Here is a 17,971-nt window from a genome sequence, read left to right on the forward strand (position 1 = left end):
ATTGATATCTGGCTTCCAATCTTACTTTTGCCCTAAGCAGTTCACTTGCAGTCTCCATGGCAGCCTTTGCTAAGCGCAGGCTTCCTGTTCCACTGTGGAGCTGCTCAGCACATGAGCCTTTAGATGCTCTCAGTTCCGAAGTTCTTAGCTCTGTTTCCTTTGCCCTGATGTTCTTATGAAACCTCCGCTCCCTTTCAGGCCACTTTTTTGGTTTTTTCACCTCCAGTCCTACTTTGACTAAAAAAGGAAAGGCCATTCTTTGTACAAAGCCTTGAACTTCTGCAAATAACTGTTTGAGAACTTCTGTTCTCAAGGAGCAACATATTTAAAGCCCCCTCTCTTTAATGGGTAAATGAACCTGCTATTCACCCAGTAAGATGCACCTCTTACCCCATATTTAAAAATCCTGCTTGCTGTTGCACTCAATGTAAAGGTTCAATGACACTGCTCAGTTCTGCTGTTGGGAGGACCAGGCAAGGCAAACCTCTCTCTGCTGCACCCAGCAGCACATTATTTATGTAGATACCACCAAGAATGTAAACTTCCAAACAAAAAACAATTTGTTTGTTTCGTTTTTTTTTTCCTCAGACGACACTGTCCTTTTCAGATTTAATGGACACCAAGACGACTTTTCTCAAAAAATAGAAGTAAACCCTAAAATTCCCCATATTTTGTTCTGACTGCATTTCCAATTACTTTGGAAATTGATTTCATTGCATGAAATGTGAGCTAGGGATTCAGAATTTGAGCTGTACTAGTTATGATTACCAAAATGAATCTTGTAGTATTCCTGCCTCAAGATTAGATTCTCATAATCTAATAAAAGTAGCTGATAATTTTCAATTTCTCAGAGGGAGAGAGCATTTTATAGTGATATAATACATAAAATATATTAAAGGGACCTAAAGAACTTTAATTCTTTATTTCATTGGGAGGTCCTGACACTGTCCACTTCTCAGCTAAAACGTAGCAGCAGTGAGTTGCTTTTATCATCTCTAAAAATTGTAAAGTCATGAAAAAATGTAGACAGAATACTTGCAGCAACATCATTTCAGACTCATTTAATCATTGTGTAATTCTTTGCACATTAGACAAGAAGAGTAATAATAACCCCTATAATGGCAATTGTTATTGCATTCAGAGGTGAGAACTTATGTACTGGTTAGACTGGAGAGGCCAATAAGAGCTGGGGATTCTGCCAGGATATTTAGCCAGCCACAGACTGACCTTGGGAAAACAGATATACACAAATGCTGAGCAGGCCAAATTAAGTATTCTCAACAAAATGCTCAGGGCTCTTGGAGGCAGATCAGAGATGACTATTTCAATCTCTGCTCATGTACCTTAGGCCTGACAGATCTGCTCTTACAAACTTGGAGTAATGAGCAATAAGTAAAAGATTTTTCTAAATAAAAAAGAAAGCAATATGTAATGGCAGGTTTCTTATTTCGACAACAGAGGGATTAGTGCAGCAATGAACTCAGGGAATGATCATCATTCTCACCCCTAAAATACAATTGTCTCGTTAAATGCCAGAAAAATGTACTCTCAAAACCTGGATTGTGACAGCTCTGCTCTTGACAGAATAATGCAGTCTCTGCTGTGACATGCCTGGATGACAAACAGCTTATTTCTTCCTTTTTAGAATATGTACTTGCTGATCTGGAAATATGTTATTTCCATAAATGGAATTAAATGCCTTTTAGCACAGGGTCTCCTAAACGGATATTCAGGAGAGATACTCCCATTTCACCTGGCTGTTAGACAATCTCCTACCATCCAAGCTCGGGCTCCCCCTGGCCAAGGCCATGTCAGGCCATCCTCCCCTATCACTGCCCTGCTGTGGCTGGCAGGCAGCTGTGACAATCAGGGAGCCCAGCCAAGCCCTGCTGCTGCTGCAGGAGAGCAGCCAGGGACACCCAGACCCTTGCAAGGGAGGCCAGCAGTGACCAAAGAGGCGAAGGATGCTGCGCAAAGCTCGGAATTTCCGTCTTGCTGGAACGTCCCCATGTCCCTCAGGGGATGGTCACACCTGAGGATGGCTGGCTTCACACAGGACTGAGTGAGTTTCCCACATGCTCCCTTCTGCTGGAAAGTCCTGAGCAAAGTGCCACATTCAATGTGTTATTTATAAGCAAATCTCAGTCAGGCAAAACGAAGAAGTTTTTTTAAATGAACACCACTGAAGGGAAAGCATTAATATCACAGTAACTTATTACAAATTAAAGAAAAAAATTCATATTCCAAAAGCATATTGTGAACAAAAATATGCAGGAACACCAAGTGCAGTACTGAAGGTTTGATATGAATATTAAATGTGTTTTCTTTAGTCAAAGAAAACCAGTGTGTTTAAGCACACACGGAAAAAAGCTGCTCAAGAACTTCAGACAGGAAAACTGGCTACTCAGGACATGCAAATTGCACTACCAAACTCACTAGTAGGCATCTATCAGACTGAAACTCTCAAAACCTCATTTTCCCATCCAGCAAAGTACACATCTCCCTACCTTGGAACACAGGAGAATTACCAAACCTCCAGCTGGCATTTTAAGATGCAGCTCCAGTACTGCTAACAATCTGGCTGAAGCTATATTAAGCTTTTCAGATTAAAAAAATGATATATGCAGTAAGCATATTAATATTAAAAAATACACTTTCAAAGCCTGAAGTTATGTTAGGTTTATGGCAGATCAATGCCTAGATGACATTTCCATTATTGGATGACTCTTTCCTCCAGCAATTATCTAGGCCAATAAGACATATACCTGTATGTGTGAGATAGATCACACACCAAAGCAAATACCCAGATTTAAATTCCATTCTGTTAATTATCACCTTGCAAAGCTTTGGGACCCGGTGACAACCCCAAAATATGAGGAATTAATCAATTATATTTCTCAACATCTTTTATATCAATGTTCAGCGCTCTTTGGAATTAAAAAATTCGTGCAAGACTAAAAACTACCTGAAAACTATCATCAATAAAAAAAATAGAAATACATAAGGGCAAGATGAGGCTTTCTAAGGGACTAGGATAATTCACTAAAAGATAAGATTACTAATCATTATCTTGCAATAAAGCTACACCATTCTGTATCTCAGGGCCATTTTACACTGGTCTACTGCTCTTACTATCACATGATAATTACAAGAATTAATAATATCAGAGGAATGACTAGGCAGCTTTTAAACTATGCACTTTCAATTAATACCTGTATTCATTTTTATATATGTATATTAATATATAAAAATTAAATCTGTAATTCACTTACCTAGGCTTCCCCCTCTCTTCCCACCTATAATTCTGACCTACCTTCAGTTGCCTACTCTGTGTCTAAGCTAGGACAGCCTCCCTCTACAGATGACAGACTTCAGAGGTGGTCCATAAACTTCCCATGGACACCCTAGCTCACAGTGAGAGTAGTTTAGCTCTGAAATCAGCTCACACTCCTTTTTTACATATAGAGAGAGACCAGACCACTATCTTAGCTTGGATGTCACAGTACCAAGACAGCAAAAGATAGATTAGCTGAATCCCACCCAGGCCTTTTCCCCAAGCTGTGTACTAACATCAGTGTTTGTATCTAGAGGAGGAAACCATTACATTATTATCTGTTTTGCTATGGTTCACACATGTAATGGATCCTCTCAATCTGGATTTTATCAGATTACTCCAATACCTGACAGATCAGCAGGCTACCCACCACACTGGAGAAATTGGGAAGGTATCTATCCCTAAAAGGCTTCAGCTGAGCTCCAATTCCAGCCTATCTAAATGCAAGCTATGTGAAGCCCGTTCAAAAGATAAAGCAAAAAGCAAAACCATACATTTTAGAGATTGAAATACGATTGTATCCTCAAAGCACTGTCTCAGCTACAGATAAGCTCAAGTAGCAATAAGTTTCAAAAGAAAGAGCCCACACAATTTCAGCAGACGATATAGATCACACACCTTTTAATACATCTGCAAATTGGATCCTATTTCCAACAGAGATGGAGAAACTAAGGTGCAGCAAAAGTCTCACACAATGAAATGTAAATCACCAACAGTTGGCTTTTAACCAATAGGGTTATTCCATGACTCCTGGTTTCCCCAAACTATGGGCAGTGAAATGGGCATCTGGAGGTAGCACCAGTTATATATTCACCATCAAATTGCACATCCATGTGCATTTGTGAGAGCAAGGCAGAGAACATGCATTGGGGTTTCACAGCTACAGAGAGCACAGAGATGGAAACACAAGTGCTTGTCAGTGCTGTGACTAGCCAGGGAGAAGATGTGAATTGCACTGGAAGATGTAATGAGGAGAGGTAAATCCAAAAAGGGGAAAAAACCCCAAGGCCAAAACAAGCCACACAACAATAGACTTGGAAGGCATCGATAACATTCCATGTGGCAGCTAGCAAAGGAGGGCTAACACAAAGAAATGTGCTCATGCATCAGGCAATAAGCTTTGCAGGAAACTACCTGTTAGAAAACACTGATACTAGTGAAACCCAGAAAACATATACAGGTTTTAGCAAGATTTTACTTGCATTTACATTTAAGTTCAGAGAAGAGGAGAATGGAAGCAGGACCAGATGACACTTCAGTGTGAAACTTGTCTGCCACAAAATAAGGCTTTAATGTGACAGGACCACACCCTTTTCAGTAGTGGACCCTTATCTGGACCAGGCAGATTGCCAAACATCCTGTGACAGTTTAGAAGCTTTCAGGATCAGAAGGGATTTAGGAGGATACCTGAGGTTTGCAGGCAAGTAGCTGCCTCTAGTAAGATTATATTAAAGCCATGTCTAGAGCCAGGTAGATCTTTCCATGTATCTTCAGATGGATGCTTTTGCTTCATACACACTTCCTGAATTTCAACTACACATTTTCAGACATGCCAGACACAATTTTGTCCCACATATCTGACACAGTCTTGCAAACACTGTCCCAGCTGTGTCTTCTATCAACTTACTGTTCTTTTCTGACACTCTCTAATTCCCTTATGTTGCATCAAATGCAAACTATTTATCTTTGCTTTTCATGGCACATTTCCAACCTCTTTACCTGTCATGACTCTGACATTTGCCTTGTCAAAAACGTCAAACTCCTCTGGCCATGGCCTTATATTTTTCACACAAGCACATTATTGCTTTCTCCCATGTCACTAAGCACTCCATTTCTTCCTCTTTTTAATCTCTACTTTATGACTATTTTGGTATAAGAAAGCCTAGAAATAATTATGCACCTGGTAGACTGAAACTGCTACCTGTAATGCTGATGAAGCCTTTCTAGCATTCCATCACCTGTGCCAGCATGTTTCTATACCCTCAGAAACTTAACTGCAAACTCTTTGGAGAAGAGATTGTATTGTTAGCTGTTAGTTGTTCACAGCAGGATCCAGTGTGGTCTGTGAATATTCGGAACTAAAAATAAGACTGCTTGTATACTAACCATAAAATGTATTTCAATACTTCATATTTGCTGACAGTGAGTTAGGGACAATTTCTCTCAAGATCTCATTCTTAAAATGGTAAGATCTCCCAGTCTGAAGTGGTAAGACACAAACCAATTAAATCTGGCTTGCAGATGCATGCCATGCAGTTCTTCCTAAAAGCACAACAAAGAATGGGTCTTTTTATTCTTTTCGACCAGTGGCACCCACATTTCACCATACCAAAATGAGGTAAAACCTATGGTGATGTAACTCAGACCAAAAAGAAATCCAGACAACACTGAAACAATTCTCACTGTTTTGCTTGCAGCAGATTGCCAGCTAAATCTTTCCCATGTTCCTGCATGGATTTGGGTCTGAAGGGCAGTTTAATAAAGGAAATAGCCTCTCCAGAGTGGTATAGGTTCAATTTCAGGCTTGTCAGCATCAGTGTTCTAGAAAAATAAAAATCTCTTGAGGTAATATTTCAAACCATATGAAATTAGATGTTTTACTTTGATAGAACTACACTGAATTATATGATTGGAGAGTTTCCTATACATTGAGGATTTTCTGGAGTTTACTGTGATCAAATCTGTGCCTTTCATTCACCTGTTAAAAGGTACTCCTGCACATCACCCACTATCAGCTGAAAGTGATAATATCTCTTGTTCTGTAAGTTTTGTATCACCAGTCTGTGTTTGCCCACCGGCTTTGAGTTGGTTTCATTGCATATTTCAAATAAATGAATGCATTTCTCCAGACTAATGTTGCTGTTTATCAGCACTGCTTGGCTCACAGGGTAGCTGGCTCCACAATCTAGCTAGAATCAAATTAGCTGTTGATAAATCAGTTGTAAATAAGCTGAGCAGCTGAAGAGCTGTACTTCACAGGTGTGCACAGCTTAACACAAGAGCTTCTTGAGAAACTTTTCAGAGTAGTTTCACATCAGTGAACATTAAAGAACTGCAGCTATGTATGTGTGTTTGAAGGGCAGACACGAGTTGACAGAAGCAGGAGGCTTCACTAGCTTCATGGAAGTCTCTGTGGGGAAAACTAGTCATGAACCAGCTCTCTGTGGTATGAGATGGTCTCCTCTGGACAGAAGCCACACTGAGCAGGCACAGACATGGTGAGCCTCAGGCCCCAAGCTAATATGACAGCACAGATGTAGCCTGGAGCTGAGTGTCCCTAATCACCTCTGACAGTCAACAGTGACAGTTCTCTTCCTTCCCCAAGGAGCCCCTCCCTTCTCACCACCTGACTTGACCACCTAGCTCTGCACCAGTCATCAGCTGGTGTAAATACTCTGCTATGGCCTTATGAGCTTTGAAGAGTTCTGATGCCTTTCAGAACAACTAAAGCAATGGACAGAAAGTAAACCCTGTTTTTAAAACTATAAAGTCAGCCTTTTTCTTCCCTCTCTTCATCTGGCTTGGTGTGATTTCCACACAAAACCCTTGGCTTCCTTTGTGTTCACAATGTAGAGCTCAGGTGACAAATCTATGAACAGATCTCTCAGCAGAATCTCTTGTCAGCTGCATACCCCACAAATGCTTTCACTGTTAACTACCAAACCATTAAAGTCTCCAAAATGACAGTATGGTTGCCAATATTCTCAGCTCCAAACCACTAAGTACCTTTTCTTCTCTTTGGCTTTTTAGTTAAACAGGGGAAAAAAAAAATCCACCTCACCAATGTCGTCCTATCTGCGGTCCAAGTGCTCATCAAGCCTCCAGAGTGGTTACAGTTGTATTCCTGGAATTGTTATTCTTACTCACATTTTTGTCTCTTTATTTCCTTTGTTAGAACTGGAAATTTACCTTCATTTTCTGTTTTTCCTTTTAGTCAGTTGTATTAAGAGGCTTCATTGTGGCTTTTCTTTTCTCTATTTTTTACCAGAATTTGCAGCATTTTGTGCCTCTACTGTTTGATGGGGTTTTTTTAACCTTTAAAACCTCTTAATATTCCTTTTACTGTGGATTTCAGGAACTGAATGTTTCTGTATTCTTGTTAATAGTAGCAGCCAAAAAAATAGTTCAGCAAAATTTCAAAACCATAAAATGCCAGAAACTGGGTTCTTGCTACAAGGACTTTCATATGATCTAAAAACAAAGTCCAGGGTGTTAAAATTGACTTAAAGCTGCAAACACAGATTAAAATCAGCCAGCTCAGCCCAGCTAAATTCTATTAAACGTCTGATGGCCACTATGATTGTAATGAGGATGTAATACAAATGAAAAGTGCATTTGTATTTTTATATTACAAAAGGATGTAATACAAATGAAAATTTCTAAGTGGGTTTACTTACAGTTGTGACAGGTGGCTCCCATGTAGCCTGTATTGTTACAGTCACAGTAAAAGGTGCTCCAGGACTGGGAGCATTTTCCTCCATGTTCACAGTAGTTGGGTAAACATCTAAATTGAGACATTAAAAAATGTAATTAATGATAAATATTTCTGCAAAAAATAATGTGCTGCGGGGAAAAAAAAAACCAAAACCAACAGAACTGTCTCAACTCCTCATTCAGGCAAGAGTTTCCTAGGGCTGAAATCGCTGTGTAATGAAAGAATTATTTATTAATCTGTGATTCACATCCAAGCACTAAAGAAAAGAACATTTTCAGCTATCCAGAAGATAGGTAAAGATCACTGTAAATAAAAACATACTGATTATTAGCAATTAAAGTGTCATGAACTTTCTGACCCCAGAGCAAGACAAGCAGCAGGTGAAAATGGTATTGAAATCTTGTTCCGAAGGAGAATCCCCATTCTCTGATTGAAGAGGCACCACTGTTATCAAAATTAGGCTAAGTTACATTTGTGGAAACACTAACAGCATGCAAATCTCTAAAGTGAGAGAAAAATATGCTTCAATTATGAGTTCTGTATTCTCTTCCTCATTTTAGTTGGTGTGCCTCTGAAGTATTATTGTGAAACAAATTATTAAAAGAAGAAAGAGGCACAACAGCATGCAGCTCAGGAAATGAACAGAAATAAAAGCTGTGGGAGATAAATTCAATCTCCAGGACAAAGAGTGAATTCTGATCTGAACTCCCCTGGTATAAACGTAGGCAGTGCATTGGAGTTACACCAGCTTAAATGGGAACAGATTGTTCTATTATTTGTCTTTTTTTCATTTTTTCCCCCTCTTACAGTATATTAATCTCTTTTACACAGTATGTCTGACTTTTAAAAAATAAGTAACTTGTTTGTACTGCTGATTCAATTGTGATGGGTGGGTGGAGAGGAAACAGGCAATCAATTTATCCTTTACACTACAGAACTCCATTAGGATTTGCTTTGCTGTAATTTGAGCTTCAAAACTCTTTCAGTGCCCAGATCTTTCCAGGGTATTAGTGTGAAATCACTGATGCTACCTTGATTTTTTTCTAGCTGAAGATGTGGTTTTATTGCAGTTCATCTTATCCTTAGGAAGCTTTTTTGCATTCAAGTAGGTATATTGCCCTTAGCAGTGGCTTTCAATCTGTTTCTTCTAATTACTTACAATTAAAACCCATTCCACACAAGGAAGCAGAAAACCTGCATGTCACTAACAGCCATCTTCACCAGCCTTCTGAGCCTCATCAGCCAAGTTTTCATCAATTTACTTGAGTCCAAGGCTGTTTGGAGCTGCCAAAGCTTGACAAGCCAAAGGAACCCGTTCATGTGCCCAGAGGCCTGTCAGAACAACCTCTTGTCCTCAATATGCTCTGTTCTCATTCATACAAACTTACATCTATTCATCTCTATCAGTGAGTCTAAGATTCAGTCCAGAACACAGGTTCAGTTGATCACTATTTATACTATTATACATAAGATTATAAAGGTCATATAAAAATATTAACATGAAAGATTATTAATGCTTGCTCAATTACTGCAGTCATTACTTATTATTCAAATATGAGAGAAATAAGGAATTCAAGAAGAAAGTATGTTATTTATATCTGCAACATCTTTTAAAACATTTCTAAGATATATTGGTCTTATAAAAATCATTGTGATGGTTTCTATTAATCATTGAGCTCAAATAAAAAAAGAGGACAGAGGATGAGAATTACATTCCTAGTTTTCCAGCTCTCCAAGAACCTATTACCACTGCTGTGGCAGAACATCTTGTTTCTAAAACAAGAAAGAAACAAAACCTCTGGGTTTGCCCTACCTTTATAAGGCAGGAATTCTGAGAGGGGATGAGATTTTGTCTTTTAATGGTATACTGGGCAATCATCTATCAGTCCAACAGCCTGCTGGTACAATGAGAGCCCAGCCAGCCTCTCTGCCATCACTGAAATGAGATTTAAAGCTTTGGGTTGATGCTGAAGAGTGCAGGAGCAGCCTTCTGGGATGGTGCAAACAGGACTGTGTTGTGTGCCCTGCACCCTCTGTGCCCTGCAGGACCCTGCCAGCCACCTGAACCAGCAGCGCCCCAGCAGCTCCATCCCAGAGGCAAAGCACAGGAGTACAACAGCCCTGTGGAGGGTTGGGATGTGAAATGTGAATTTCACCTGTGGGAACACATTTAGTCATATTTGTACTTTGGTGGTGCCTGCCCTTGCCCTCAGCACACAGCCGTTAATTGCACTTATTTAGTGATAAACATTCCTTTATGTCACCTGTACAGCAGCAGTTCTATTCACATCACAGGGAGGCTGGTGAGAAGAAACATAGGATGTTAATAGAGCTCTTTGGAGAGATAAAAAGAATAGTGCTCATATTAGCATAACTTACATCATCAGTGTAATGGACAAATATGATCTTTCCCTACTTTAAACTACCTTTTGTTAATTAACCCAATGCAGTAGAGCTAATTACTAACCATTTCTGGTTTGCCAAAGGCCTGTATTAGAGGCTTAGCCACATTTATTCCCTTGAAACTGTTTCCTTTTAAAGATTTTACAAAGTTGAAGGTCACTTCTTATATCTACTTGTCTTATGAATGCAAACACTTTTTCTTCTCCCAACAATGCACAAAATGCAAGTCAAACAAACCATGTCAGCTTTTAATGATATTCATAAATTCAGAATTAAATCTTTTTATTCCTTAGTCTATTTGCTTTAATTAACAGCAACTGCATTGATCTTGTTTTTGGTCAGATAACTAACCCTTCTAAGAGCTTATGAAACAAATTTCTTTGCAACTCTAATAATTACCATAATCCTATTTTAGCTGAGCAGTTGTGTCTTCATTAGAAGCAAAATTTTTCCTAATTGTGAGAGAACTCAAAATTAAGAAATAGCTACAATTAAAATTAATCAAGGCATGGATAAGTCACAGATTGTTGCATTTGTGAACTGTCCTAGATCCTCATGTTGAAGGATTTAAACACATGCAGTTTAAAATATAAATTAATGTTTGCATTCTACTAGAAACAAACACTTTCAGCAAAAAATGCAGTGGTATCACAGAACATTTCATAGACAAAAATTTGCATCAGGCAGCCCCTGACCTATTTGCAATTGAAGCGAACAAACAGCTCAACTCAATTTTTGCAAGCAATGTAAATGAGACACTTGAAAATTTATGGATTTGCCTAAGAATGCTTGTGACAGACCAGGTACTCTGATCTTCCCCATTTATTTATATATTATATATCACAGTGAAAAATTATTATTAAAAAAAATAACTGAAGCAAATAAATTTTTCCCTCATTGAGCCAAGCTGGAAAATGCACACCTTAGCCATCTAAGTGAGCAATATGCAGAGCCTGCACAAAAGCCTTCCCTGTCCTTGGATGAAACATTCACCTCCAAAACCGTGAGTGTGCTTCCTTTGAAATCAAAGGACAAACTGCACAGACATTATGGGGGAGAAATTCGGGCCTTTGATGGGAATGATGAAGAAATAACAATGGCAAAATTACTTGAGTGGGAAGGCTGAAGGAGCTCTATACATTTGATGTTACACTTGACTGGAAATAAACCCAGTGTACTTTCAATAAGCACCTCTGAGATTTTGTTATAGTCAGCACAGTACATTCAGCACTACCCTCGATTCTTCCCAAGTAAAGAGGAAGGAAAGGGAACCATCACAGAGAGAAAGAAAAAAGGAGCACACCCCCTAAATATCAAGACTGTATATACACATAATTTTCAGACAAGCACTCAGTCCCCAAAACTCAGTAATGCTGTAACAAAAAAAACACATGAAATTTTGGAAGACTATCTTTCAATAAAGCATTGTCTTAAATATTGTATCAAATTCATTTTATTTCAGCATGTTTTCCTATTTGCAGTCAGCAGCTATTTAATTTATAATTAACAAAATTTAACATTAAAACAGATGACTTCATATAATGGGTATACAAGTCTGATGAAACTCATGGTGTTGCTGTAATAAGACTATATTTTGCTTTAGTAAAATGGTGGCTTTCCACTAAACTCAATAGATCGACGCCAATTGCAACAACATGGATTTCAGCCCTGCTGTGCTGAGCTGTAAATCTGGGAAACTCCTTGCCAAAGGTTATTTTTGATACAAGAAATGGCTTCAAGGGGAGACCAGACAATCGTTTCCAAGAGAAATTTAGCAATGCAACCAGACAGACAATATGTAACAACCTCAGAGCTTTACCAAGGGGAAAACTAATGAAGAACTGAGAGCATCAGCAAAAATATCGCAAAAGCACATCCCACTCTTTTTTTGCCCTGGACGTTTTTTTGGTGGTAAAATAGTGGGCTAGGTGTCCTTAACTAAAGAAAGAAAAAGAGCTACCAGAACCAGAGGAAAAGAGAAAAAGTGTGCAAAAGCAATATTACAATGGGCTGCAAAAGAATCAGCAGTACAGACCTGTGGTTTTCATCAGCAGACATTTCTTCCCCATCACCACACATTCCAAATTCTCTTTTCCTCTTTCAACTCTAGAAAATTGACCAAAAACTTACACAAGACCAAAAAGTCTTGTGACATTCTTTATTTTTTTTTAAGTCATCTATGTTTTCTTTCCTAAATTTATTTTGTTGTGAGAACACTTGGAGTACAAAGAGAACAAGAATAATGTGAACAGACAATTCCTCTTTTCCATGATGGAAATCAGCTAGTCTATCCTACTGAATTGATGCAAAAAACCAAAAACAAACAAACAAACAAAAATCAAAAACCCTCAATAGTTTATAACAAAGGTAGGTTTATCTTCATTGTGAGATTTGCAAAACTTGATGAAAGAACTTTTAAAGTATATTATTATTTGCACTGTTGTTCACCTTGGTTCTCAGACCCTGCACCTGCATACCACTGTGAGACCAGCATTTAAAAGATGTGAACACTGATGCCAACAGCCCTCAGGCATGTGAGTAGCCCAGAACTGTGGAAGAGGTTGTGCTGGGACTGGCACTAGTGAAGGAAAAGCCTGTTATCTGTGCCTTAGATAAAAGGCATTTTTTTAAGGTTTGATTGCTTTGTTGTTAGAACACCTACATTTTTAATATAGGTAAATGTGCTGACAGTTTGGCTTAGCATCAGCAGAAAAGACTTTATATAAATAAATTTGAAAAAGAAAAAAGGGAAACAAATAAACCATCCTGTACAGACAGCTGTTCCATTTAGAATTCATCATTTTACAAAGCAAAAGCAGAAAAGCCATCTGCAGAAATCAAACAAACAAAGAAAGATACGATATTATATTATGCTTGCATCCCCATATCTGGCCTTTAATTTACCGTGGCATTGCACATCCCATGGATTTTTACTCTAAAGGAAGAGCAATGGGAGAGAACTCTATTCAGGTTCCTCCCAAACTCAATTCCACACTCAAGCAGGATTTCAAAAGCTAATAAATTAGCCCCTTACCTACTTTCAAACTGCATTCTTTCTCCACAGGGGCCTCATTCAGGACAAATCCCCTCTCTCACCCTAGTAAGAAGTCCCTACACTCATAGGGACAAAGTTAACTTTCTCCAATTTCAGCACCTTTCCCCATGTAGAAGGCACTGCAGTTACAGGAAGGTGTTCACCCTGCTCAAACCAATGTTTAACCTACCTTCAGCAGGATTTACTGAATGATACTGATGAATCTGAAGCATCTGTCTTTATTTTGCTCTGAAACACAGCACTTTTACAGACTAGTGAACACTTCATGGGCCTGGATTGTCATTTTCTGCAGCTGGTATTGCGTGTATGAAACAAGGACAGGGAAAACACAACTAAGGAAGGGCAAGCAAAACCAATTGATGGCATTATCCAAATAACCTGAGCTTTCTTCTTCATTCTCATTAAAGAAACACAAAGCCTAGAAAACTGCCCCCTCCTCAGAGATAGCATTTTCCACTGTAACTGCCTATTTTGTTCTGGAATTTCCTTTGTACAAATATTTTCTTGTTTATCACAGAGCAAGAGCATCTGACAGTGTGAAGATCATATTCCAGTCCAAAAGCAGGAAACTGTGATACATGGTTTTTTACACTTCATTGTCAATCAGCCCTTGAGCTATTGGAGAGAAGCTCTGCCATTACCTGTATTATTCAGCTGCTTTAAACACTAAAATAGATATGAGGAGATGAGGGAATGTTCCTCAGAATTACAGGGATTTTAATTCCAACACCCAGGCTTTAGATGCCTGTGGGTTTGGATTTTTTAAATCTTGCTCTGCTTTTCTGCATCCTGTCCTTCCATTTTAAAACCTGTGTGGTATTGAAAGGATTTCCAAGATCACACTTCAAAATGCTGCCTACAAGGGTGTAATTCCAGTAATTTAGTTCCATTACTTAGCATGTCTAATTTGTGATATAGGTGCATACTTTAGGGAACCACCCAGGAGACTGTTCAACTCTCCCAGAACATCATGTCCTTCTCTATTTCTAATACTATTTTCTTCACTGTATAGTGATCATTACAAGGCATTAAGTCATTAAGAAACATTTTTCCCTTTTTCGTTTCCCACCATGTAATATAGCTTGGATTTAAGATATCTTCTCCATTCCATTTCCACATCCATTTTACATTCCCCAAACCCCATTCTGCTTTGGGTTGTAAAGAGGAATTAAAAAAAAAAAACTTAGAATTTCTCTAAGGGCAATATAATGAAAAAGAAAGACACATTTCTAAGAACATCCTAATGTTTGCTGAACAAGCACAAAGCAAAGTGTTTTACAAAGTATCTAGTACAAGAAAGGGAAACTTTTTGAAAAATTTTTCCCATTTTCCTTAATTAATATAGAAATTAGAAGAAGACATGAAGCTTCAGTAGCCCTGAGCTATTTGTTCACTGAATCCTAAAACAGGCAAAAGAGATAAAAGATAGGGGGAAAATTTTCACTCACAGGACTGAAGTCACCTATTTAAGGTGAGACAAAACATCAGAAGAACTACTTATCTGGACCATCAGATCCCTATAGCTAGCCGGGACAGTCTCTCCTGCAGCATTTGAAGGAAAAAAAATCTAGATCTGGGTATTCCAGCATCTGAAGGTGTGCAGTCCAAACACTTTGGTTTGGCTGAGGATGGAGACATAGTTGGGCAATTCTCAAACCAAACTTCGGATTTATGCAAAATCAGAAACATTTTGAAAAAGGACACAACGTCCCCTCTTATGTCTTCAGCTCATTCCAGCTTTGATCATCATCCATATTCAAGAAATGTGATGTAAAAACATCCCACTCATTGCTATAAAAGCAAGAAGGGAAAACATAAGAGGATTTCCTGCAAAGAGAAAATAATATGCACTATAAAATAATTGTCCTTTCTGCAGAGAAGGCACTAAATACTGAAAATAGGAAAAATTACAGAGGATGAAAAGGATGGATGCCAAATTGGGGGTTGAGGTTTTCTTAATTATTCTTTCGCAATGCACTGCAGATATTTATGTGGGGTTAAATGCAATACCAAATGCTTGATTTTCTTAATCCCAGCCTGGGACTCTAACCCAAAAAATTAAAATTCATTGTCCATAATTAGCCAGAGTATTTTTTCACTTGCATGGCCAAGCTAGGGGGTGAAAGGATCATATGAAATTTGGCTTCTGCTGCAAGGCATAAACTAAATCTAAGAGGAGAGTTAAGAAATATAAAAAACCACTGTGCTTTTATCGGATTTATCCTAACACCCTTCACCTGCAACAGTAATTAATTTCCCAAAGGCCCATTTTGACAGTACAACACAAGAAGCAATGTTAAATTCAGCACTAAAAGTAAAGGAAGAAAAAGTAAAAAAAAATATCCTTTCTTAGAAGTAAAAATTGATAATAAAATATAATAGAATCTACAAAGGAAATAGGCATAAAGAAGATTTTAAAAGGTCAGGTCTGTTTAGCAAGGAAAAAGAACACTTTAAGCTAATTTATTTTGAAAATACTATGAAGAATTTTCACAGATAAAACATGCGTATGGTTAAAAGAATAGGGACTAAGCACACTATTTGTGCTCCACAACTGAAGCAGTTGAGGGAAGCCAACTCATGAATCAACTCATGTATTTCTCCCTAAGGAGGTAAAACTGTAAACGCCAATCTCATCACAGTGATTATTATGGATACCACATGCCCCTCTCTCCATTTGGATTTGCTGGGAGAATTGGAATATGCAGATGAATCTTGGTTTAATGAGGACAGTAGCATCAGTGTGCCCGTGTCTGCTTGCTGATGCTACCGAGATGGGACCCTGCCAGGATTCAGAAGAAAATATCTGAAGTCAGGTTTGTGCTCCTCGTGGCACATCACTGGAATTCCCAGGATGTCCTGCAAGATGTGCCATCCGTCCATCTGCTAAGGTGGGGAATTCAACGGGAATATTTTTTCCCTCCCCCTCTCCCCCAGGTCACTTAAGGGAAGTGAAGTCCCTGGTGTTGTCCTTGACAAGTACTGTCAGTGTTTGCTACAGCAAGGGCAAGGTGCCAGCCAAGTAAAAATAGGACAACCCAGGCAGAGCTTCATCAGCGCAAAATCAACATGAGCTACAGCAATCAGATTAAAGTACCTCAGCAGCTGTAGGCAGGGAGAGCAACACATCCATTATCTATGCAAACTTGTGAACCTGAGCCTAAAGAAAAGCAGGATCTGGCTACCCTCATAGCTCCTTTATGGATAATGACAGGCTTAACACATAACAGGCTTTCCTAATCCGAAGACAACCCAGTCTAATGTATTCAAGTGCAAATCATGTATAGAATTTATGACAAAAAAATAATGGGCATACAACTCCGTGCTTCTCCATCTGCTTCAGCCTCACCTCTGTCCAGGGAAACTCTCACCATAAAGTCCATCACTTCAAGGGATTTCCGTTCTGGCAGGATTGACAGAATCATGAAATTTCAGACTTCTTAAGAGAGTTTTCTCTGTCACCAGGCAACAAAAATACCTCATCCTTTGTGATGGGGGATGAGGAGTCAAAAACATGAATGGAAACAATGTCATCATTATGGGTGTGTTCCAAGAGGACTCCCTTCAAAAGCCTGGTGAATGCAAACATTTGACCAGCACCACCTTCAGGGGCAAAAGAGACTACTCCCATATGAAGAGCCAATTCAAAGGAAAAAGAGACCACTTCTCTACTCACAACAGCTCTTCAGCACAAGTTACCCCAATAGCAATGCCTCCTAAGCACTTTTCCTTATAGACTTTGCAGGAGGTGGTAGGGGAAACCGCACCACATCTCACCTGTTTGTGTACACACAGAGTGCAAGAACTCCTGCAAATGGAATTTTCTTCTTGACACTATAAAACTGCAAAGCAGTCTGTCCCACTGCATTCAAGAAGTGCATGAGATTAATCAAGCCATGCCTTCAGGCTCCAGGGAACACTGCAGCCCATGCTGCTGTATTCCAAGGGGTCCATCTGTGGTAAGAGCAGCCAGCCCTGCTCAGCCCAAAGGGAGCATCTGTGCCGTGTGATGAAGGGCTGGGAATCCACTGCATTTCTGGACTGAGGTTTAATGATTTTCTGGCACATTTTCCTAATAACCATGGTAACTCTTGAGCTGCAATATCTCTTGAGCCCACATTCCTGCATCTATTCTCTGAACAGGATGCCAACCACAGCAAAACCAACTCAGCTTCAGGACTGGAGCTAGTATTTCTAGTCACAAAATCTGGCATTCGAGCCAATTGCTGAATGGGAAATCCCAGAGCTTCTCAACTCTGTGGCCAAATTCTCAGCATCTGCATATTTGTTTTCCTACCCATTTCATTTATTTTTAAATGAGAGGCTGACTGAATTTTCCCCAGGCTATGCCTTCCATTGTTGGCCCACACACAGACAGACCCACACGCCCACTATTTCCACTGACACAAAGGAAGAGAAAACACAGTGCAGAACGTATTAGTACTTAGCAAAATGCACACTGAGATTCAGATGTATTTTGAGATCAGCATAGCTATGATGCTATATATTTTGTTTTTGAACAACAGAGGTATAGAGTGCTGCATACAATGAAAACAATGTTTTAGAAACAGTGAGGGACTTGGACTTCCTAGTCCTAAGTTTATCACCTCCCTCCAGACTTGCTTCAGATCAACAGTGCCTCTCCTTCAATTTCCTTACTCTGACAGTGCCACAGCAAAAATGCTGATGAAATAAGTTCAAAAGCATCCCACTGAACCCTTTACCAGCTTCCAGCCATCTGTGG

The 17,971-nt window shown here is 39.1% G+C and overlaps 1 protein-coding gene across 1 annotated transcript in view; it reads right to left on the minus strand.

The window, feature by feature from the left end:
• CNTNAP5 (contactin associated protein family member 5) overlaps positions 1-17,971 on the minus strand; it is a 412,329-nt gene that overhangs the window by 102,423 nt on the left and 291,935 nt on the right. The window contains exon 12 of the mRNA XM_077181609.1: positions 7,732-7,838. Within this exon, the coding sequence (XP_077037724.1) occupies positions 7,732-7,838 (107 nt within the window). The remainder of the gene's footprint in view (positions 1-7,731; positions 7,839-17,971) is intronic.

Source organism: Agelaius phoeniceus, chromosome 7 (assembly GCF_051311805.1).
Source record: "Agelaius phoeniceus isolate bAgePho1 chromosome 7, bAgePho1.hap1, whole genome shotgun sequence".
NCBI classification, from domain to species: Eukaryota; Metazoa; Chordata; class Aves; order Passeriformes; family Icteridae; genus Agelaius; species Agelaius phoeniceus.